The sequence below is a fragment of the Austrofundulus limnaeus genome, unplaced genomic scaffold, assembly GCF_001266775.1.
Source record: "Austrofundulus limnaeus strain Quisiro unplaced genomic scaffold, Austrofundulus_limnaeus-1.0 Scaffold101, whole genome shotgun sequence".
NCBI lineage: Eukaryota > Metazoa > Chordata > Actinopteri > Cyprinodontiformes > Rivulidae > Austrofundulus > Austrofundulus limnaeus.
The window spans coordinates 530,664-555,366 of NW_013952503.1; the positions used below are offsets into that span (position 1 = coordinate 530,664).

Below are 24,703 nucleotides of genomic sequence, written 5' to 3' on the forward strand. Positions count from 1 at the left end.
ATATATACACACAGTATATTTTTTGCGACCCCCCTGCTGTACTCCTGCGACCTCACTATGGGTCGTGACCCCTTTGTTGAAGATCTGTGGTTTAGATAATCAGAAATGATGTGTTAAGGTTATTAATAGTTAATATCTTACCTGTTGCAGATAGCTCTTTAAACAAACTCAKTTTGAAGAAATAATCTGACTCTCTACATCAAGTAAGAGGTTTCCTGTTCATTTTCCCACAACTTTCAAAAGATCTGAACCATCACTTTAACAGACGAACATCCCATCTGAAGGCCCGGTAAGGCGTTTGACCCCGACATCACCGCTCTGATGGAGCAAAGAGCTCCCTACCGTCTATTGTGTCTATGTGCAGACCTTCACACACCTCAGTATGATCTGGGACCAGCAGGCCAGATGGCTTTGGGGCACCCCACCACGTCTCATCACTGTAAGCTAATGCTGATCRCGGTGTAGATGCTGTCAGTTTGGCTTCAGATTCAGGTTAAATGCCCCGAGCTCAGATAAAACAGGTTTGGCACTATGCGGTCACAGCTTTCACATGATGCGTTGTACCTTTTCAGCAGGAAAGAGACAAAAAGCTAAGTGCTGCGCAGGCTTTTACAACAAGCTGCGGCTTAAAAGCTTTGCTGTTGCACTTGACTTTTTTTTAACATTAAACTACAAAAACCAAACGAGTCAGAGTTCATTTCTGTGTGTAAGTCCTCTCTATCTCACCAGCTTCAAATCCAAAGCAATTAGAGTGGCCAGATGGTGGGCTGGACTCACAGTAAATAGCCGCATTGACAGAAGAAGCTTGCAACAAAAAATGAACTGTGACAGGGAGCCAGGATGACACAGAGATACAAGACGGCATCAAAGCACCGAGCAAATATCGAAGACGTGCTGCTATAACTGCCACAAACCAASTGTCATGCTTGTCGAGTGGTTGTTTTTTTTAAGCCAAACTGAAGCAGGTGTACATGAATGCATRAAAACACTCATCACATTCCAGCACTGTTAAACAAACACACCCAGAAACCCTTTCTGTTAAAATTTGACCAAACTAGTTTGGTTTAGTCAAAGTTCAAACAATGCATCCTTTGTGAGGTGACCCATTCGTGAAGGTTCAGCTCAGTCTGCCCCCTCCTGACTGCRCCTTGCTCACAAGCTAAATCAAGGCAGAGATCTTGAAATAAGCACGCATGTGTGTTTTCAGCACTTCTAAGGCTACGTTCACACTCCAGGACTTAATACTCGATTCACGTTTTGAAAAACATCCTATTATTTGCCGTGAACGTTTACCTTATATTTTAAAAGTGACCTCCACCTGACTCCAGTGTGAATTTTACAACACWGATGTGATCATGGCGTGACGTCACATTCAGCTTTGTGTTTACAGGCRTTAACATGGATGCTACTTGTTAGCATGTCGATTCTGAAGTTGTTGTGAAACCACAGCTGGTTAAATGACAATTCAGTGTTGATATCTGAGCCTGCCTCTGACCGGATGCTCCGGTGCTGCACTTTATTTTTGGAATGAGAGTAATGTGCTAAAACTAAAGTATCAATATAGTAATGTTACTATCAGTCACGAGGATTCTTGGTCATTGAGATGGAAAAAAATTAAAAATAAAAACAAAGACAAAGCAAGTGGACCTCTGTTCTGTAGCTGAAGACGTGGAGTTACAGGATTAAAATTTAACAACGTTGGCATTAATGTTCTAAATACTTGATCGATCCGCTCAGCCACACCTCATGGATGTAAAAAAAAATCTGATGAAATGCAACACAAGCTGATACTGAGGTTGCTCTGAAAAATATCAGGCATGTATCAGATTCAGCACCACATTCTGCAAAAGGCCTGGGTTGGATTTGAAAAAATAAAAAATAAAAAAATAAAAAGGATTTGCTAAGTTCAGACAGCCAAAGTACCGGTGGCCTTAAACATCCACATTTAGGTGAAAAACGATAGAAATTTGCACCCTTTGAACCAATCACAGCATCTTCAGATTTTAACATCAAAAAGGCACGTTCAGGTTCGTTGTTTGCTTCCACCAACCAGGGCAGATGTGCAGAGAGAGGCTGGAATGAGGTGAACAGGACACACTTATTCTACAAAATGGCTTCTCAAAYTCCCGAGCTCAGTTTGTCCCAGAAGCCTGTTATCACCCCTCTGACTCACACAGATTTATCAAAATGTGAAACTAGATAAACTGCCAGAACAGGAAATGAGTTAAAAACAAAACAAAAGTCTAAAAAGTTTAGCTGACAAGAGACAGAGAGGTCATTTTATATCCCAATCAATTAATCTATAAATCTAATCAAGGAGAATCAATGAGTGGCTCCTTCGTCACCCTGATAACCTCAAATGTTAGAGACGCACAAGAAAAAAAGAAAAAAAAAGAGGAAAACACAGCAACATTTCAAAAATCAAGAAGTTTTTAATAATCAACGAAATATGAAAAAAAATATAGAAAGACATGACAAAATCGTGACAACAATTCTACTTCATTTTTCTTTAAGACCGAAATAAAATCAAAATTAAAAAATACAAAACAATTTTTGTACACAGAGCAATACTAAAAGCACATTTTGGGTTAAGACTGTTTTGTAGTGTATGTGTGTGTGTGTGTGTATACAGTTCACTTGTACAGAAGACGCAAATTTGCCAGTTTTGGCAGCAATCACAGCGCAGCAGTCAAGAATAAAGCACTCAAAAAACAAATTATAAAGCACTGCAAAATAACAGAAGAGTTGAGTGACTATAATAGAGGAAAATAAATCCTTCATGCTTGTTGTCACGGAGTAATACACAAACGTGACACCATAAATTAGTATTTTTTTTCTTCTCTGCTACATATTTATATATTTATACTATCTACACAGGAAGGTCTTCATTTTTTCCTGGTATGTGAGTGAGATGGAGGATGTTAAGGCTTTGATTTGTCATCAGATGTCTGGAGCCAAACAAACAGCGAGAGCATGTGGCTTTCTGAAGAAAAAGAAAAAAGTATTTTATGTTTTGACTACATAACCTTTGTGCTAGACTCAGGGCCAGAATTACAGGGTTCTCTAAAAAGGTTTTTTTTTTTTTGTCTGACAAGCCTCACTTTGAAGGCATGTGTCTGTGGAGGTGGTCGCCACAGCGGAGGTGGCYGAGAAGTCGAAAACAACGAGTCGCTGGGATGAGCGCCTTTCCTGAAAGCATCTGGGACGAGGAGGAGGTCAGCACGGTGGCGTTTTCGTGAAAGCTATATTTCCGCGGAGAACAAAAGTGGGATGGATAAATGCTTTTGTTGAAGAAAAACGAAAAGGCAAGCTTCTCTGACACCGACTGAAAGGTGTGTGCACCTCTGAATGAGCAGTTGTCTTGGTTCTACATGGCCACCGATTTAGGAGCGGGTTTCATAATGACAGGACACTATATCTGACACAGCCACTGAGCAAGCAAAGGTGGAGAAAAAAAGTGTTTTTGTATTAGTTTCTCTATTTTTTTTTTTTTTTGAGTCTGTGCAGCTATGCGAGCACTTTTGTGTGGGCTTATGTCAGAAGATGGCAGAGTTGTCAGGTATGAGGTGTCTGCTGCACAGTTTGGCTGTGGGAGTGAGCATAATGAGAGCGACTGAGGGGTGTTTGTGTGTGGGCGAATGTTTCTCTGCACTCTCTCCGAATGTATACGTTACAGTACGTGTGTGCGAGTGAGTGCGTCTTTCAAATGCACAATAATATCTGCAGTTTGACACTTTTTAACGATGACAGAGAGCGGCTACTCGGGTTACAGCCCCCATATGGCAGAGAAAAATGTCAAAGCCCGAGAGCGTCACCAAAATACACGCAGACTATAACTTATTGAACACGGAGCGCTGACTCTGATGCCACAGACCCTTGCTTGTGTGGTGCACTGAATAAAACTGTATTTTTTGCCCTGTGCACAGTATCTGTAAAAAAAAAGGGGGGGGGGGTTAAAAACTAAAACTTGCCTATGAATAAACGTGTGCTTGTACGAAAATGCAGTCAATTTAAAAAAAAATGTTTGTTTTTCCTCAATGTAAATCAACTTTTGGACTGAAATCTAACTAAGCTCAGTTCAGTTCATGTTGTAAGTTCAAACTACTGAGGGTAAAAAGTACATTCTGAATGCCCTTTGTGACATTTGAACTTCAGGCTAACCCAAGAACGCCCTCCTCCTCCTAGCAACACCGGYTCCATCGATCTGATATTTACATTTTCACAAATATCCACATTTGCACAAGAAAAATATAGATGATTACATATATAATACACAGATACCTCACACCAAAACGTACATACGTGTGTTTGTCCCACGCCCACATTTTATTCCACTAAGAAACCAAAGTGTTTCACTCGTATTTTTCCTCGAAGCTTTGACAAACAAGTGCAAAAATAAGTAATACATTTTTATATTGAGTGGTTGTGACAAATCAGCTGTGTTCAGTACATTTACTTTACCCCAGGTTGACAGGACTTGCATTTATGTACAAACTAAGGCCATTAGATGATAATCCTATTGAACGCGCCGGCTTACAACCTGCCAGGCGGAGCTCAAACACTAAATGCTGACTCTATTTTAGTCGTTTGCCTCCTGYGTTTTCCCTGCTCTTCCTCTCTGCCTGTATGAAGGTTAACAGCCGGCACAATGGCAAAACACGAATARGAGGAGTGTATCCTCTTACATCGATAGGTCAAGGTTAAAAAGTCCTGATAAGAAATGCATGCGAGCATAATCATCTTYGCCCTTGGTGAGGAGCCAACTTGGTTTCGACTTCATGACCTGCAGCAAACGTCTGTCCAGATCTTTGCTGGTCAAGACCATGCTCGGGTGATTCCCCTATGGCGGGGTCATAGGGGAGTCGATTAGGAGGCTGGAAAAAGCGTGATGATAAGAGTTTCTCTCCATAATCATCCAGGTACTTAAACGTGCACACAAACTCAAACACAGCAGTGTGCTGAAGCCACAAAGTCGCTTTTTTCCTTTTATTTTTAATTTTTGCTAAAGAACCAAGCTCCGGTGGCTCGTTAAAAGGATGAATTAACAGTCAGAAGACAATAAGCCCTGAACCTGCATCATAAAGAGCCATTTCACCACATGTTGCCCCGTTAGTCAATATCCAACCTTTTTATGTCTTCTAATCAATTCACTACATCCAACATCTGCTAATGGAAGGAAATATATGATCCTCATTGAAAATCTGTCTTCCCTAACACCACTGCACTATGGAGGTGAGCTTCTGTTACATCCGGCCATTTTCTAAAGTGAGGGAGAAGGTGGGGGTCTCAAGGGGGTGGGTGGCGGGGAAGCAGTGAAGTCAACTCCACCACTCCAGGTGGATTACTTTGTCCCGATATATCAGGGCAGGCTGGAGTCAAGTAAGCGGGGCATTTGACGCATCGTCCAGAGTAAAATACTGCCCTGCTCTTGGTTGGCCCTGACCTCGACTCTGCCCCGGATAAATCAAAACTTCCCATAAAGGCTTGGAGAGAGAGGCAAAGAAGGGGGGTTGTGGGGACGGCAAGATGGAAATGTATGTGTGTGTGTGTGTGTGTGTGTGTGTGTGTGTGTGTGTGTGTGTGTGTGTTGGGTGGGGACGTCATAAACGATAAGTGGTGGCAATCTGTTGGTCCCAGCTAAGCGAGCAACTTCACGGCTCATTACCAATCAAGCTCCTCCTGTCAGGAGCGCTCCGGTGAGATGAGGACCAGGAGGAAGTGAGAGGAAGAGACGTGCTCATCCCCAGCACCTCCTGCATCTTTCTCTTCATCCCTTGACCCTGTCAGATCAGCTACACCTCATTCCTCAATCGCTTGTTTACACTCTCTAACCCGCAGGCACAAAAATAAAAGTTCACATCTTAAAGGAAGCGGTTTCCAACTCTCTGCAAACTTTATTCTATTTGTCCGCTTTGTATTTGTGAAACAAACCAAAAAAAATTGAATTAAATCTTTAGTTTCAACTCTGTTCAATTCTAAAGTCTCTGTTGATATGGTGCAGAGATTTTTTTATCACGTTTTCAAATAAGGCAGAGAGAGCAGAGTGAACATAAGGAAATACATTGCTCACTTTTCCAAACACACTTGATGTCTGTATTTTAAAGCCACAGCAACACAGCAGATGTCACAGCACAACACATTACCRAAACAAAAGCTTCCCACAAGAGGACGGAGACGTGGAGGCAACATGTAACTGCAAGACGAGCCTTTTGTTGTTGTTTTTAAGTGAAGCTAAGAGTGAATATGCAAGTGAGATGTCTGTATAAGAGCTTGTATTGTGATTATATCAAGATTTTCTCCTTCAGTCTGTTAAAGTCAAAGTCCCGGAAATGGAGAGAGCATGAGCAGAAGCAGTGAGAGAAAGGTTGTTCTTTTCTCCGTTTGAGTTTCAGTTCTTTAGGACCCGACGCTGCTTCTTTTAAATTATTCCACATGCCTTCTGCCAGTCAAGTTCACCATAGGGCGGACGTGATTCATAATGGGGTATATTTAAAATCAATTTGCAAAAATAAAAAGTGGTATTTCTTTATTTTCCCGATTCCTTAAAGATGCCAAATCCTCAAGCCTTGTTATTTTTTTTCCTTCTCCTCCTCCTTTATACGTAGACGGCAGTTCGCGAGATGACTGATCCGTCCCGCTGGGACTCCATGTCATCATCCAGGTAATCTCCAATCATATCGTCCTGGTCGTGAGGTGGGCGTAGCTGAAGGATCGAGCTCCCCCCAGAGAAGTGGTCATACCTCTCCTCCTCCTCCATCTCGTCAAACTTCCTCCTCTCCGCTTCGTCCAATTCGTTGCTCAGCAGGATGTCTTGGGCGGTGGGTGTTTTGGCACCATGCTCAGGTTGGCCCCCCATGGTGAGCGGCTGGTGGTGGTTGTTTTTCTCTCCGATGCCCTGGTGGGTCGAGCTCTCGTTGTAAATGTAGATGGGGCCGTTGTTGTTGCCACCCGAGACGCCTCCGCTCCCCGCTCCTCCGCCCGTTCCGTTCTTGCTCGCTTTCTTGCCGCCGCCAAAAATGCGCGTCTTCATGTCGCTGCTGCTGTTGGCCCGGTAACCCTGCTGCTGCCTGCGCCTAAGGGTGATGAACACAGCCATGAGGRCGGCCACCAAAAGGATGAGCAGCAGGGAGCATGAAACAACCACTGCCACCACGCCGGCATTGGAGGGGTCTGGAGAAGGCTCTGTGGGAGGGAAGAGAGGCAGGGAGGGAGAAAATGGAAGGAAAAGAAATTGTTGAGAGAAACATAAGACACCAAAAAGGGACAGTAGAAAAAGAGCAGTGAGAAAATGAAAAGAAAAAAAACGTAGCGGTTGGAAGAGGTCAGTGATGCTGGTGTTAACTTCATTCAGTCAAAGTGTGTAAGAGAGTTTTGAGGTGTTCATGTGTGTGTTGAGCTTCCTCCTACACTGACACTTCCACTTCTCCCTGTAGGCTGCTCCTGTCCCCGTTTACCACAGTCACGGCTACACTCCCCCACCTGGCTGCCTTTCAACAGCCAGGCTCCGTTCAAGGATCAACACAAATCACAACGCAGGGCGGGGGCGGGGGTTCAAGCCACACAAACATGCACAAAGGTTCGATCGAGGCAAAGAGAGGCAGGTCAGGCGCAAAAACAAGTGGAGGCCATGCAGACGAGAGCCATAAAATGGAGGAAGGTGGAATTGGATGAAAAGGTGAAGGAGGAGGAGGAGGAGCTGGCAGACTGAGCAACAAAGACACATCTCTTCCTGGAGGAGGGGAGTGGTGACAAAGTGGACACCCACCCTCTTCTGGTGGCATTCACCATACATTGGTCCATTTATTTTGACTTTACTCCCAGCTGCCTTGCTCCACATACATACATGCACATTCAGTTCATTTAAAGGCTTTGTTAGAGTACAAACTGAGCTGTTAAACTAGGACTCCACCATCACACAGTGTAACTGTGTTTGAAAAAAAAAAACAACTCATGGGATGAAGTTGAGTCTAAATCAGGGCTGCGAAAAAGTCCCACATGACTTGTTTGCAGTACAACTCTTTCCACTCCCTTGATCCTCTTATTCAGTGATATTAGTGCTGCATTTTATCTCCGCTCAACTCTTAAAGTCTTCAAACTGCAATAGATACGTTTTGCTTCTACAGACAAGGAAACAGCTAATTAAGACTGACAAAGTATTTCTTGTGTTTTCCACCCCGTGTTTAGAAATGTTACCATGCCTAGCATGAAGAAATTACCATTTTTATTTCTGAATTTTTTTAAATAGAATCATACTTTCCAAAAAAACACATTTAAATGCTACAGTTAAGACTAGAACATATAATTTAAATTAAGTAAAATATAAATCAGTAAAATGCAATAAAGTGCAAGCTTTGAGTTCTTGTCAGCTTCATAAAGATACTCTTTGTAAAGCTGCAAGAAACAGGATTATTTCTGCTTTGTGAAGGCTTTTGTTAAGGTCATGACTTCAAGGCRTTTCGAGGATTCTGACAACTCCCTATAAACTGAAGCTGTGACTGTTTTCCTTGCTGCGGTCACCATCTATTACAGARTGGGCTGGACGTTTGGCAGGACCACTGACAGAATTAATGTTTGCAGTTGTAGTGTAAGAAAAACACCCTCTAAATGGCTCTAGTTACACAGCYTGGAAATACATASACTATATATCAAATAGGTTAACTTCAACAGAAAGGATGGAAAAAAGAAAAAATATATATATACAGTATATAAAAGATTGCTTAGATTTTATTGCATAAGTCGTTTCTACTGAAACGTATAATCTTTGGGGATTTCTAGAGTAAGCCTACTTTTTAAAAGAAAATTGATTCTGTGTATATCATTCCCACTTTTAAAAGGATTCAAAGCATTTGGGTTATCATGCAAGATTCTTTTATTGCACTTGAAAGGCTTTCATGTTGATCTTTCAACAAAGCACAATGTTGCAGAACATCATGTTATTCAGCAAAGTTCCAATACGACGTTGAAATTCTTTAAGAGGAAAGAAAAACCAGAAGTCATGGTCCAGGAGTTGTTTATTGGTGCACTCACACTGAACAGAAGAAAACCTGCATTTACTGACTTCAATCGTCAAAAACGTTTTCCGTATATAACGCTTGTTTTTTGTTCTACAAGCTTTGTTTATGAACGTTCCTGCGTTGYAGAATTTCTCCTTTCATCTTCCTCATCATACAGTCTTATACATACTGGTCCCGCTGATCAGAGCTTCTATGTTGCCGCTTTTCTCAAAATCTGTTTGTCTCCTGACTCTGTTTGTTTGTATTACATCAGAAAGCCTTTCCGCGTTGGCTGGTCAGAACGTTTTCCATTTACCCTGCCTTTGCTCTCAGAAATAATCTGTCACTGGAAGCCCCCTACACGTGATTTTTGAGCTAAAAGCATGGAGCTTACACATTAAACTTACAAGCAAACAAGGCCGAGACCCTTATCATTCCACTCTAAACTATTCAAGATCACCTCAGATTTGACCGTGTAAAGTAATTGTTCGGATTAGAAGCCCGGATTATGTGCAGAAAACCTATTAAATTCTAATTTAAATTTTTATTTTCAAATCTAAAGACACCATTTCAATCCAAGCCCACCTGTGGCTCTGGAAATCTAAGCAAAATGGCCACCAATCATGGGTTTTCACAAAGGTTGTCTCTCAGTTCAGGGGGTGCAGTCTACGTAGACCACAGCAGTCTGCGTAGGCTGCATAAACCGGCTGTGAAATGAGACGTCTAGTCTTCAGATGACATATTTGCGTGACAACGCACTACACCGTTACCACAGTGATTGGTTTTATATCCCGTGCCTTCCCTTAAAATGTTTTGGGACGTGGAGGAATAACTTTACAATTAAGAACGTTACATGTAAAAAWATAAATACCTAAATAATTTGGGTTTGGCTCCAGTATCAGTACTTGTAATTGCATTTTTTTAGCATTTCATTGCAGCATAAATTTCAACTGCTAAACTTACATTTAAAACTGATTTCTTCATTTAGTGATGAATTTGCAAACTATGCTGACTTCATTTTTCTGTTTTATTTACTAACACTGAGATGACTCCAGATAACCGTTTCAGCCGGAGAGGATCCTCAGATTCAGCTGTCCTTTTCAGGATTCTGTGGGCTGCATGAGGAGGAGTCCACGAATTGGGACAGCCTTCAGCGCGGGGCAGTGACGTAAGCCAGTGCTTCTCAATCCCAGTCCTGAAGAACCCATATCCTGCATACTTTAGTTGTTTTCCTGTTCTTCAGCAGGCCTAACAGAAGCCTGCCAGTCATGGGGAAAAAACTAAAACATGCAGGATAGGGGTCCTTGAGGAGCAGGATTGAGATCCACTGACGCAAGCAGCTGACAAATGCACACTCAGGAGGATGCGGCCAACCTGGTCACACCCCTAATATGATGTCAYATTAAACAAGGAAGTAACCCTAAAACAAGTTCTACCTTCCTGAAATGTTAAACATTGCATTTATACTGCTGGAGCGAGGCACACGTTCCGCTAAACAGAGACTCGACTCTGTGATTGATTATAATCATTTATTTCAAAGTATAAAATACAAAACTGTGTCTAAAATTTAGTTAATCACAAACTATCCAAACATTTGTTTTACAGTATAAACATCAAATCACAGTGAGGATTGTTAAGTGTATTCCCCAGTTTAAAGTGATCAGGAACTTGAAATGCAGAACAGCTCTGTTGCCTTTTCACTACAAGCTGCAGAGAATTAAACCCCTGCCTAAAATCTGAAAGCAGCAAATCAGCCTAATTCGTATTGTCATTCCCATTTGAAAGCCTAAAAGAAGCGAGCCCTTCTTGTTAGGTGTACAGCAGGCTGACAGTATTACTCTTGTAACACTGATTCTTGTCAAAGAGAAAATGGAAGTCTGCTGCTGTGTATACCTGAGCTCTGCTCTTTTCCTCCTCTATACTGTCTGCCTCTTCAGTCCTCCACTTCTCCATCTCTGCCTCCACTTCACCAGCTGTCTCCTGCACACACTCTGCAGCTCTAAATTCATTTTCCTTGTCGCCGCTCCAATTTACATTTGTACTTCTGTCTTATGCTACTTTTCTCTGCCCCTTTTATGGAACATATGCCCAGGGAAAGAATTAATAATGATGGATACATTTTTATTTCCTCTTTCGTAGGTTTTCTCCCTCAGTTCTCCCAAAGCACACAGACTCTCTCTCTCTTGGTATGCTGTGCTAAACAGTCCTATTCACAGACATGAGAGCGAGAGCAAGGACTCAGTGTCCACTTGTAACAGGAACATGAGAAATGCATTATCACCTCGGGCTCTGTGGAGCTCCATCACACGGAGTGTGGCAACAATCCCTGTGCAAACTTTGAGCCAGATGCTGATGCACATTTCCACCACATCAAAGGGAATTGCACTAAAATTTAAATGCAAATTTTCCTCAAGTACAACTCATTCAATTATTTTTAATGTACAGCTCTAGTCTCTTCTAAAGTATCTTTCTCAAAGTCTGTGCTGATAAATTCTTTTGTGGATAATTCATGTTTTATACAACCCTTAAAAGATTAAAAGAGGGAGTCACGCCAAGCTCCCAGAACAAGCTCAGACACCCAACCAAGAAGCCTTGAAACTTCTTTAAGTGGGTAAGGAAGGAGCATTTTATAAAACACATGCTGCTGGAGAAGCCAGCAGAAAGAAAGCAACATGCAAGCTGTGTGMAGAACGGGAGAAAACAAAAAGGAAACCAGAAATGAATAATGGCAGGAGGTAATTCCTCCCAGTTTCTCCAAAACAGACAGCATACTGCAGAAGCCAAAACACTGCATGCTTCTTATGAAGTCGCATTCAAGAGGACTATACGCTTCAAATGACCACAAGTAATGAGAGCGATGGAGCGGAAGTAAAATCCACTGCAGCCCCCCCCCCCAATAAAAAAAACACGCATGGTCGCAGTCACACATGCTCCCACACCACTCCGGTCATCAGCGAAGCTGGGCTGGACTGCACGGGGAGCTGAGCTTCGCAGGATTCTCTTTCGGGATGTGGAGTGATTGAACAGACCCGCACGTGTGTTTGCAGCACTAATGTTGGTGCGTGTGTGCGTTAATGAGGGACGGGGAGGAAGGGGAGGGAGGGTGCAGTTGCGAGGCTGCAGGGAGACTTGGCTCCATCAGACCTGAGCTCTGGCTGTTTTCGCATGGCTAGAGACGCACACTGACAGACGCAGGCAGACTCGTGTGCACACATACACGCACACCCACCCAAACCCAGTGGAGGAAAACAGCCAAGCCCCTTGCCCTTGAACTGTCTCCTTAGATGAGTCAGAAAATGGGCTGTATTGCATCGAATTGAAAGGAAATCTCTTTTCTGTTCAGCTGGAGACCACATGGGGGATTCAATCCAGGGCATTTAACTTTTTATTTTTTGAGGTTCAGCTGAGTTGCCCCTTTTAGGACCAAGAGAAAGAAAAAAAAGATGGAGGGAATCTGGGTTAGCCACACAAGAACCCCCTCCCATGAGAGAAACCTAGACTAGAGGGATGAATAAAAGGATGGAGACTACTAAGCTGTGATTAAGAAAGAACTGCTGCTATTTAAGAGTTAAGCTGAAAAAAAGAGATGAAGATAGCATGGCCGTGAGATGAGGAGTGGATGCTGGGGTGCAAAAGTATTTTTTTCTTCTTCTCCAAATACGAAGACCAGCATCATGCTTGCGGAGGCTGAAAGACAACCTGAGAAAGATAAGTGGGATGAGGAAAGAGCATATGCTGAGAGGATGAAAGATGCAAAGAAAAAGAGCAAACTCCAGCCAGAGAGATGGCGAAGGAGTGATAAAAGGAAAGGAGGAGAGGAGGTGTGCGTATGACTAAGCAACAGGATCGAAGACGAGAGGAGGAGAGGCAAGGAGAAGAGAGGACATCCACCCCTCTCTCTGCCCCGTGTGTGCAGGGGCACGACTCAGGGCGGAACACCCGAGTAAGCAGACACACTAGTGAGCAGACTCATGTTTGTGTGTGTCATGCAGCTGTGGGGTAAGAAAGGAGTTGGGGACCTGCCATGTAGCAGGTGCTGACCATTTCACGCCTGTCGGACCCTCTTAGCCCTGTTTGTCTACACGCATTCCCATTAGTGTCTGCAGGTCTGAATCACATCCCCGTCTGGAGTCATCGCACATCTTCAGTGTTCTGCTTTCTGACCAACATCCACTCCTTCCATCTTTGTCTCTCATCATCACTACTTCTGTGCACACTCCTCTCAGTCTCTGCTTTCCACAATCATTTTTTTTTTCACTCTGACATTTGCTGGTTGTCTTAGTCACCTCGTAACTGCCGGCAGATTTAGCTTGCATCTTATCCTCCTCCTTCATTGCAAATGAGTAAGACCGGAGTAGGATGGAGGGAGGAGGTGGTCGGCAGCAAGAGAGCAAAGACTTTGGAGAGATGATGATGTGGGCAAGGAAAGTTGAGGGTGGTGGTGAGGTGGGGGGGGGGGCTTCAACAAGGGAGGAAACCAGAGAATTTGCAGAAAATGAGAACAGAGTGTGGGGGGGAAAAGGGAAGAAGTAGAGTAGAAATGGAAGCGGAGGGTAAATGTAGGATAAAAGAGAACAGGAGAGGAACGAATGGTGAAGTGAGAGGAGAAGCAGTGAAGAGCTGAAGCAGCAAAGGGTGACTGATCCGCTCTGAGAGGCTTGGAGAGTGACAGAAACACACGCTATGCTGAGAGATAGCGGAGGCCAATGGCTGCGCAGATAGGATGCACTGGCACAAGATTCCCATGGGAGTTTTAAATGCTGTCAGCATCGCACTCTCTCCCTCCATCCCTCATGTCTTTGCTCTCTCCCGCTCTGACTAAGGATTGCATGCTGGCACGGATTTATCTTTGTACACACTCCCTGGCTTTGTCGTCAAAAAGCAGCAGGCCTCCCCGTCCTTGCTCCACCTGCTCCCTGGATCTTTGCATCTACCTTGCTTGCTGATTGTAAAACACAGCAGGTGATGGTAGCATCCTTTGTGCTACAAGGGGTCGGTTACACTACTACTGTATGCAGCAGTGCAGAGCGGCCCCGGAGGAGCGGTGACACATGCTGTGGAATCATAAAACACCAAGGGACTTGAAGGAAGATGGAGACTTTAAGAAATTAAGTTTAAAAACAAGAATAAGGAGTCAGCATGGGAACTAACAGYTAAAAATTAGGGCATTAAGAGCAGGGTGGCTTTTAAGATGTAGCTAGCAAAAAAACTGCTTTCTTCCACCATTATGGATAAGTTTTATTCCTGTGTCAGCAAAAAATAACTTCAGGTTAAGTGCAAGTATGCGACAGAAGATTGGAAGGAGATGCATTTTGTATGAGGTGAAAAGCTAGAATGAACTCTGCTGAAACGGGCATCTAAACTCTTGAGGAACATCGAGGGTGGTGGTGGGGCAGAATGACCGTTTTTTTTTCAGTCTAGATGCATCTATTCTGTATGATTCTACTTCAAAAAGGAGAATGTGCTATCAGGCCTGTCACGGTAACAAATATTGCCAGACGATAAATTGTCCCAGAAAATATTGTGATACACAATAATTTTTACAAAAAGCTAATTTTTACAAAGTTACAAACTGACCTGGACCGAAGATTTTATGCTGCTGACGTAAAAATCACTTTCCACCTCCTCTATGCAAGCAGACGCACTTTATTCTGTGTGCCTTCCTCTGGCTTCATAAAGATAACTGTGGACACCCTCGTGATGCTTACAAAATTTCTGAAGTTTTTGTAAAGTTACAGATGGACCGGTATTGAATATTGTGAAAACACACATCAGGTATTGAAGCTGTAACATCACTACCCACTTACATACAAGCAGTCAATGAGTCTTCCTCTGGCTTCATAACATTATGAAGTCATGCAGTCACCCGAATGTTGCTTATGAAGTTTRCAAAATTTATGTAGTTTAAATAAACAACTATCAGCGAACCCAAGGTTCAGCACCGTGCCCTGAGGGCATCACCAGCTGACAGAAGGTGCCAGAAAACTGAAGACGCTTCTCTACCTAAATGCCTGTTCATGTAGCTCTCATGCTACAGAGGTTACGAGACCATGCACCTGGCAAATACCTGATGCCAGAGTTCACTCCTCCCAACACTAAGAGCAGAAAAGTGGAAGACATGAAAAAAAAAAAAAAACAAGCAGGCAAATAAAAATTATCAACCTCATTTTATTTCGTGCTCATCACGACAAGCCTAGGTGCTTTGAGAAACCTTTACATGAACGTGCTCCTGAACACATACATGCATTTCACAAAGACAAGACTGCAATCATTCACACACACACACACACACACACACACACACACACACACACACACACACACACACACGTTTGATTTTAATCAAATGCACCCAAACATAAAAACCCACTCGCTTTCAAAGTCAACAGTGTCATACTGGGGGAGACACATCACTTCTAGTGATTGAAGTCTTACTTTTAGTGCTCYGTTTTAAAAAACAAAGCAAATTTGCTTTGCTGTAGTCTTTCCTGTCATCATTAGTGCTCAAGTGTACCGCTGAGAAACCCACTCAAGCCCATGTGATCGTAACCCTCAGTTTAGGGAAAAAAAGTGAAAGGCTAAAAATATCTAAAGGCCCAATATAACCCATTAAATGCTTTGTGAGGAAAAAACTGTACAATTGCCTTAAGATGCACAAACAGACAGAGAGACCTTGGGCACCGCTGAGGCATAGAAACTTAGTACAGCTTACTAAAAGCATGCAAAGGGACATAAAAAGTGGCATGCTCTCTTAGATGCAAGCAGAGAAAAGAAAAATACAAAACCAAAGGAGAGAACCCAAATGCCCTCAAAAGCTTAAACACAAACTGACTCAGACAGACATTCACATCCCCGAATACATTCAAGGACAGAGAGCAGCTGGGCCCACTAAGCCTGCACTAGACATCCCAGACACCTCAGCCTCGAGTGCATGTGTGTTTATGTTAATATGAGAACCAGGTGGACCACTGAGGAAGCAGAAACAACATAAAACACCAAGAAATGTGTGTCTTTGTGTGATGAAAGAGCACTTGGTTCCACTTCATCAGTTATCAGGATATAAATGTTTTTTTTTTTTTTATTCAAGCCTGGGGTAAGTTTTCATGATGAATGAATACTAAGTGTGTGTTTCATTTTACTCCCAAAAACCTCAATATTTTTCTCGATGCATTAACTATGTATAATTTATCAGCATGTTTGGACATTTGCAACTTGTACAAATTACACTAAGTGTTGGTTGTAATCAATTTAGGAGGAGCAGACGAGGGAATCTGTGATGCCAATTCATTATGTTGCAGGGAAGTGCATAAAGATGACACTTTAGCCGATTATTTCTAACTAATGCACACATGTTGTGGTTATTTGTCAGAGTAAAAACCTCCCTTGAAACGTTTATGCAGCTGCTGCATATTTGCAGGCTTGAACATGTGCGCCTGTTCGTGTCGTGCCGCTCACCTCTGACGAAAGCTGCGACCTGGTCTTTGCCACTTCCGATGCGGTTGTTGACTTCGCAGACGAAGGTGGTGTTGACGTTCTCGTCTATCTTCAGAATCTTCAGCTCTTTACCCATGATCTGCACCGTCTCTGGCACCTTCCCAGACATCCTGCAGGAAYACAAGTACATTGTCATGAGGAAGAAGAAAAAAAAGATAAAAAATATGAGATGATTAGATAATAGATAAAGAGGACATCTGTGAAAGAAATGAGATGATATTTACAGAAAAGACCATCATTGTCACATTCAACTAAACCTCATTAACATTTTAAGAGGCAATCCTTTTTAAATATCAGAGGCGCATAGTAACGAAGGACTTAAGTACCAGTACATTTTTTGAGGATCTATAATTTTACCAAGTTTTTTTAAATCATAACTTTTACTATTATTTTTTTACATTCATCATTTAAAATTACACTTTTACTTCTTCATTTAAAAATGTACCACCTTGTGACACCCTACAAATTTAAATTTTAACAGAACTCATGAAGACAGTTGTTTATGCACTTTAAAAATTARGTGTTGAATTTAGTTGWGTAAATGTAAAGAAATTTAATCAACTCTGTTTAAAGCAGTAGTTCCCAAACTATTTCTGCTGCACCCCCCTGCCCCCTTTGGATTTATAAGAAAATTTCTGAGCCCACCCCCAGTGTCCACACACACAGTCTCCGACTAGACACAGATATTTTGTTTCCGAACTACAGTTTCAGACCTCTATCTTTTTTGGACAATTTAGCGGATAAAAGKAAACTAAAATAAAATACAGGTTGCAATATAATAAACTACAGCCTCTTTTGAAAAGCAAAAAAACCACCTTTATGGTGTCACTATTTCAAGTGTAACAGGTTCTTTTTGCTRTGTGACAATATTCAACATCGCTATCAATAAATCTTTATTAAAAAATGCTTCTCTATGCAAAATGAATTTAAAACGCGAAAAACTTCATGAGGAAAAAACAAATAGTTCACACATTTAATCCAAAGWTCTTTGCATTTATAAGGGAGCCCAGTCAAAAAACCTGTTCATTATACAAGCAATGTCCAAGCACAATTACCCCCCTCCCCCACCACCACCACCACCTTTTTCCAGTACCACTTACCAGTGGAACCAGCTGACATAAATTGGTTAAATAAATCCAACATTCTTTTAACTTTCCTGATTTATTGTTAGCAGTTTTATGGCTTTACCCTTTTTTCAAGTAAAAATATAACATTTTTATTTCAATACACGTCAGAGCAGCTGATCCAAGTGTCGTTTGATTCTCATTATGAAAGGGTTAAATCGTGTTACAGAGTCCATTATGACAAATTACACGACTATCTCCATAATCAGAGGACACTTCAATCTGCACTGACAATAATAAAAGCGCTGATTACAGCTCCAAGAGGAACCTGGGAGTGGGGAACGAGAGGGGAAGCGGGGCAGTGGGAGAAAAGAAACCTTGMGAGCAAATAAGACAAGAAAAACTCAATGAGCCGATACTCACATTTTCCAGCCTACAGTGGTTGGCATGGGGTTTCCTTTAGCCTCGCAGGTGAGTACAACGTTGGTACGGCCCAAATACCAGTTATTGTCGTAACCATGAATCTCCACCTCAGGGGGAACTGGAGGATGATGAAYGAACGACAGGAGGAAAGAATAGGGAAAGATTGGGGAAAGTGAAATTCATCTCTGAAATTGTCAAATGCCTATCACATTAGTGATTAACACCAGTGACAATGACGAAAGGTGTGTTGTGTGTGAGTGTGTGTGTGTCTTACACAGAACAGCTAGCTTCAACGGTATGCTCTCTGGATTGACCTGAGTCCTGTGTTCCACACTGCAGCTGATGTCTTTCCCGTTGTCTGCCGACGTCGGAACCAGGAGGTATTCGCTGGTAACCGTCACCGTGTTGTTAATCCCCGCCGTGGACACCACCTTTGYTTCACCGTTGGCTGTCGTAATCCATTTGATTGTGGCAGGAGGGCGACCGTTCGCAGACACACAGCGAGCCACCACAACAGCCTGAGTGCTGGCATTCACCGTTACAACGGTGGCTGAGTTTTTTGGCTTGGCTGATGGATGGATTGATGAAACGATGCAGAGTTGGAGGAAGGAGATGAGAAGAAAAAAAACAGTGACAGAGAGAAGATTAAGGGACGTGCAGAWAGATAAAATGAAAATAAGACAGCTGAGGAAAAAGATAATGTGCAGCATTATCTGCTATTGACAAACAGTTTGAGTCACAAGTCTGGCAAAAGCAAACAAGCTCTGTCCTCCCACCCTCCCTCAACACTCTCTCTGCTCTCTGACCAGTCAATCTTTCCCTCTCCTGAGCATTCATTGACAAACAATTACAAGCCCCGGAGCTAAAACACACACAAACCCCAAACCTTTTATCACTCTGCCTTTATTTTTTAATCCATCTCCTCTCTACCTCATCAGCCGCCACTGACAGAAGACTACTCTGACTGGTCCATTTCCACTGTTTCTAAATCACTGCTYAGTCCTTCCTCCAGCTTCCCTTCCTCATTTTGTTCTCTCTGATAGCCATGTTGGATCAGTCGAGAGCAGGTAAGACAGGAACTGACAGCAGGCATGACAAGCAGCCTGATCAATACGCTGCCTGAGGGGAGGCATGCAGGCATGATGAGTTAAGAGGAAGATGAAGGGAGAAGAGGCTGGGAGTGCAAGGCCAATGGTTCCTTATTTTTAAGAAGAACCAAACTGGTCTTWTGACACCACTTACAGCAGCAATTAAGCCAGACTTTAAATGCTTTTAATCTGCTTTCTACCTTTGAGGAAAGAGGAGCTGGAAAGGAAAATAAAACAGTTTGCAGTGGATACCTTTAAACATATTGCCTGCAAGGTAAATGTGTTTACTATAACCAGATGGGTGACTAAAATAAGAGGGGGGAAAAAGAGCTGCGTTGGCACAGATTCAGAGAGTCTGGAAACTCTGCTGGATAGATGAGCATGACCAAACATTTTTGGCAAGAAGAGMAAATTAAACAGATAAAGACAGTTGGCCAAATTCGCCCATATTTTTTTCAATCTGTGGATGATGCATAAAGCTTAAATAACAGAACAGTAAATAAGAAAAAAAAAGTTAATCAGGATCTTTGAGCTTGAAATCTTTGTGCCTGATAAAAAGGTGATAACTGAATATTATCCTCATGAAGGAAAACAAAGAAGTTACCAGAACATTCTGTTCTGTACTGATTAAACAGCCATAGAAACTCATTCTGTTGTGTAAATACATTTGACTGCTTCATTGTTTCCAAGAATTTCCTCATTGTTCAAAATGTCAATTTTGATCTGTGCACATCTTTTAATAAAACTCTTCAGTATGAAAACGCTCACACTGCCATGTTCTATTCCAGTTTTCTGTTGAGATCCATTTTTTCACGTTGTGATTTACATAAGTTAAAGACGACTCCAGTTTGAACKTTTTACAACCTTAAATCGACCTGCATGCAGGAAGACGACATGACCTCAGCGCGTTCACAAAAGTAAATATAAATGCAACACAAATCAGCTTACGTAGATTAATTTTGAAGTTATTCAGTCAGAGCCAAGTAGTTTTTTTTTATCTGCTATGTTTCTTTTGTCCAGTGTTTACATTTGATCTTGCCTCTTCCTAGCAAAGACGATTACACACAAACGTTGGTATCGTGGGTTGTGATGAAACAGGACTTCTCGTCTGTAGYGGAGGACATGTGGGAGTTTCAACCTTTAAACTGCATGACTTTGATATCAATAATATCAAAATTTGGATTGATAAATAAACCCCTACTTAATTCATTTAAGCTAAATAAAATGCAAAGTGATTTGTGGGTGGGGGAAAAGGGTAAGAAAAGCAATAGATTAGATTTAGRCAATCAGAAAAAAAAGAATAGATTTCAGCCACTTCTGCCCACAATAACCACAAATCCCAATGAATAAATTAATCTTTTTTATTTATTTAAATAGACAATTTGTGACATTTATGCTAAATTAACCTTTCAGTATTAGTGACTAATTTCTCTGCAAGCTTTGATTGAAAGCACTAACGCAATGGASATTGACTAGTATTGCCTACCGCTGTGAAAGGCAGAAAATCATGTTATTGCCTCCGAGTGTGTGTGGGTTCATTTGTCTGTTAGCAAAATCTCTCATGAGCCACTGAACAGATGCTAATGAAACACTCAAAAAGCAATAATTTGATGTATATCCACAACCAATTAATTTCTGCCATTACAACAATTCTAAAGAGCTGCTACAGCTAATTAACCACAGAAAACACTAAAACAGCTTTCTGAGCTCTAATAGGTTGACACATCATCTTGTAATATTGAATGAGATTGTGACGTTATTTTGAAGTTTTGACATAAATGGTCAAAACTCCAATTTATTTTTTAAACAATAAAAAACAAAATCATCTTAACTAAAAACTGTGACATGAAAGGGGAGGGTGATATGAATTCATTCAGGGAGTTTTAAGCATTTAACCTGAACCTTCATCAAAGTTATTAAAAGATTATTAAATGAACCGGACGATATTGGGCCAAATTGTGCTCATTTTAAAATGTAATTCAGCTGTTTTATGTCCTTGTTGGATAGAAAATATTTTATTGTATATATTTTGGTTTCATCCTTAAAAAGGTGTAACTCTACATAAGTCATTACAGAAATAAGTTTAATACGTTAGAAAAACAAAGATTCACTCRGAAAGATTTGTTTTCCAGGTTGATCATCATGACACGTAGCAGTATTATCTAACACTCGTGTGTTTAAGGAAACACCATAAAAAGCACTGAGAGCRAGTTTCACATGAAAGTATTTGGTTTTACTTTGAAATGTGACAAGCTTACCTTCCCTCAGTGATGAGCTCAAAGAGAAACTGAAAGCTTGAAGCTGGAATAATCCTTCTGTCTCCCAAAGGAATAATCTCAGTCTGGTGTTAAATATCAGTAAATCTTCTGTTTTTTCATCTAAAAGAGGCTCAGCTGGTGAACAAACTTTACGCAAATGACAGATCAGAACTGGAAGTAGTTCCTAGTATTTGTTTACTTGCAAAACCTCCAGGAATTGTATTACCATTTCATACATTAGTTTAAACTGAGGGTTATAAATGGAAAGTTCCAGTTTGTTCATACATTTTCACCCAGTTATCTCAGTGGTTGTTAGAGATGTGGTTTATTACCCCGTGCTTTTGACTGAAAAAGGAAAAACAATATATAAATAAACATTTTTGCTGAACTCAGTGACTATAATCTCTACAGTAATTGTTTATCCTAATTTAGCCCTTCACACAGTTATTCTTCTTTTGTATATTTAGTGCTCTTTGCAACTAATTAATTTTGAATACATTCTGCAGCTTGAGGCGTTCACCAAGATTTCAGCTCATTCAGGAGATCGGTGCTTTAACTTTTGTTCTTTGGATGCTCAAGCTACTTTTGGCTACCACTGCTTTAGCTTTTAGCTAGCCTTTCGTTTTATTTAGCTACTAATGCACTACTGTTGTTTTTAGGTAGTTTTCGGCTTCTGTTATCCTTCATTCACTTTCAGCTCCTTCAAAAGGTTTAGTTCAAAACTCAGCATTCACACTCCATTTTCACAGAAAATGGTATTTCTAGAGGTATCCCAATATCAATACAGTTATCAGTATCAGGCCAGATACCAGCATTTTTTAAAGTACTCGTACAAAATATCCCAATATTTGGGACTGATATTGGAGTTCTGGCGTATTGCTATCAAAAGTCTATTGAATGTGTTACAACAAAAATAGGTTAATAAAAATGTCCAAAACTGAGATTAAAAAGACAAGAGAAGCATAATTTATGTTAATTGTGTACCCGATATCGGCAGGTTTACAAGTACTTGTACTCATAAAAATGTCCCAATAATCAGGACCGATACCAGTACCATATGGATGCTTCATTTAGTGTGTTAGAGTTTACAGTTGAAGTGAAGTTTGTCAGTTCCATGTTTAAGAATTTATACAAGTTCAAAGAAAATCTTTATTTTTATTTATTTTAATTTAATTTTAATTTTGTTGTTACAGTGTGTACCCAACTGTGTATTTGGTTTGATCCAGTCAGAGGGGTTTTAGGATTTTACCTTGTTCTAAATAAAAGAAATATGTTTTAAAGTCATTAATGTTTAGGTTCTACTCAATATCGGCAAGTACCAAAGCAAGCATTTTCTCTAGTTTTTAATTACATTTTTTTTATTTAAAAACAGCAGATTAAGTTAGTGACTTACCCAACATGATCAGCTGAGTGATGCCCTGCTCATTGCCACTCGGGTAGGTTGCGTATTCACAGATGTACTTTCCCTCGTCTGACAGTCGGACATTGGTGATCTGGATGGACGGGGTGTTCATGTTTGGAGAACTGGGTGTAAAGCTGACTCGACCCTTCACTGGTGAGTCGGGGTAGCTGGGATCAAAGTTGGGGTGAAACACAGCGATGTTCTGCCGTTCTCCRTCCTTTGGCTCGTATATCCAAGTGACCTGCGGTGGAGCACACACAGGGTCAGCAGTCACAAGGCACGAAGTGGCCGAGAGAGACAATCGGCCTCATTCATCATGTCGTTGATAAGAGACACTGGGGAGCATTTTAAGACATGGGAGTTTTAAAGTAAACTCCACAGGCGACACGCGCAGCATCACAATCAAGTAAGCGCAGTAGGTATGAATATGGATGTGGGCATTTCGAGGAGTTTCACTTTTTCAGCTGTTCACAGTAAAACCAACAAAGTTAGTCACTTTCACTTCATTGAAATGCAGCTAAGTGTTGCCACATATTAACATTTTCCAACCCCTGAAGCAAAAATGAATCTAAGTATTGTTTGTTTAAAGTAATAAAACATCGAGCCTAAATTTAATTTGGAAAAAAAAACCTGCCTTAGGGTGATTTACATGGACAACTATTTGTTAAATGAAAATTTAATTAGTAAAAAAAAATAAAAAAATAAAAATAAGGTGGGGGCATATTTACCTGTAATAAGATTCCTTTGTTTGCTATTAAATTTCTTTCATCTACGTGTCTGATTGAACTTTTGCACTTTTAAAATTAAATCACAACCTGATCATTTCTTTTACAGAGAAGCAGACAAGCAAAACATCTCGAGTCAAGTCAGCTTTTTGAGCTGAAACATTCAGATGAAATACAATTTTATGAGAACTTCATTCCACAAACAAGTGCAGTTTAGAATTATTTGAGGGTTAGTAGGAAGATAAATAAATAAAGAAGCAAATGTTTCTTGGAAATGTGTTTCTGACCATTGTGAGCTGGACTCCAGTGGGATCTGAAAAGGAACAACGCAGGTTGACCGTCTGGCCTGGATACGACAACACCTCTGGTTCTACCTTCACCCTTTGACCCGAGGCTCCTGCAGGGAACACAAAACACAAAAAAAGGAGGCAAAGAAAAACATTAACCACAGTCATTTCATTCACATGGGAAGAAAGCAGAGAAAGGGAGCAAAAAGAACCACGTTGGTAATAAACCTGATGATAAATGAGGACAGTGTTGGAGGTGTCTGGTACAACAAAGGACAATATTAGTGAACCCAGGCAAGTAGGCCAAGAGTCTGGTGTCTCTAAATGACCGTATGTGGGGGACGGAGTGGCTGGGAAAAAAAATAAGGCAGAAAATAGACAAAAACCAGTCTTCTTCCCAACATAGGTTATAAATCATTAGGATGGGCTAAGCCTCTCTATAGCCTGCCATTTGCTGTGCTGACACATTCCTCTGTAACAGCAGTCAAAATAAATACGCTTTTTAGTGTGTGAGAAATACAGAGTAAATGGGGACTTTCAGAACGACAATCTGTTCCCGAGTGTGTTCGTAATCCAGGTCTCTGTGAAAATGTAATTACTTGTATGAACGAATAAGCGTATATTAGTGCGTCAGCAGGATGGCACCAGTTATAAGCGATAGATTACCTTCATTTATATACGTTTAAAATGTCTTGCAGGTAAAAACTGCGCTACTCAGGCTCAAAATGTGTTAGTCTATGAGCTACATACATAYAAAACCTTATGTGAAACAAGTTCCCCTAAACAGAAACCATTACCTGCAAAACTAGTTCTACTGGTTTGTGTTGAAAGAAAGCTGTTGTGCTGAAACCCACATGAACCGGAGAACTACACACACACACACACACACACACACACACACACACACACACACACACACACAGAACCTAGGTCTAAGAGGAAAGGGCAGAGCCGTCTCTCTTATTTGAC

At 41.2% G+C, this 24,703-nt stretch overlaps 1 protein-coding gene across 2 annotated transcripts in view; it reads right to left on the minus strand.

Moving 5' to 3' along the window:
- si:ch73-22o12.1 (nectin-2) overlaps nucleotides 1–24,703 on the minus strand; it is a 115,896-nt gene that overhangs the window by 51,569 nt on the left and 39,624 nt on the right. The window contains exons 2-7 of one of the 2 annotated variants that reach the window (XM_014013413.1): nucleotides 23,735–23,844; nucleotides 22,714–22,963; nucleotides 18,249–18,542; nucleotides 17,975–18,092; nucleotides 16,449–16,597; nucleotides 2,410–7,182 (exon numbers count right to left, since the gene is read on the minus strand). In XM_014013413.1, coding sequence (XP_013868867.1) covers nucleotides 6,596–7,182; nucleotides 16,449–16,597; nucleotides 17,975–18,092; nucleotides 18,249–18,542; nucleotides 22,714–22,963; nucleotides 23,735–23,844 — 1,508 coding nt within the window. In that variant the 3' untranslated portion in view covers nucleotides 2,410–6,595. Of the gene's footprint in view, nucleotides 1–2,409; nucleotides 7,183–16,448; nucleotides 16,598–17,974; nucleotides 18,093–18,248; nucleotides 18,543–22,713; nucleotides 22,964–23,734; nucleotides 23,845–24,703 lie in introns of those variants that run through there. The other variant, XM_014013414.1, reaches the window with a different exon arrangement.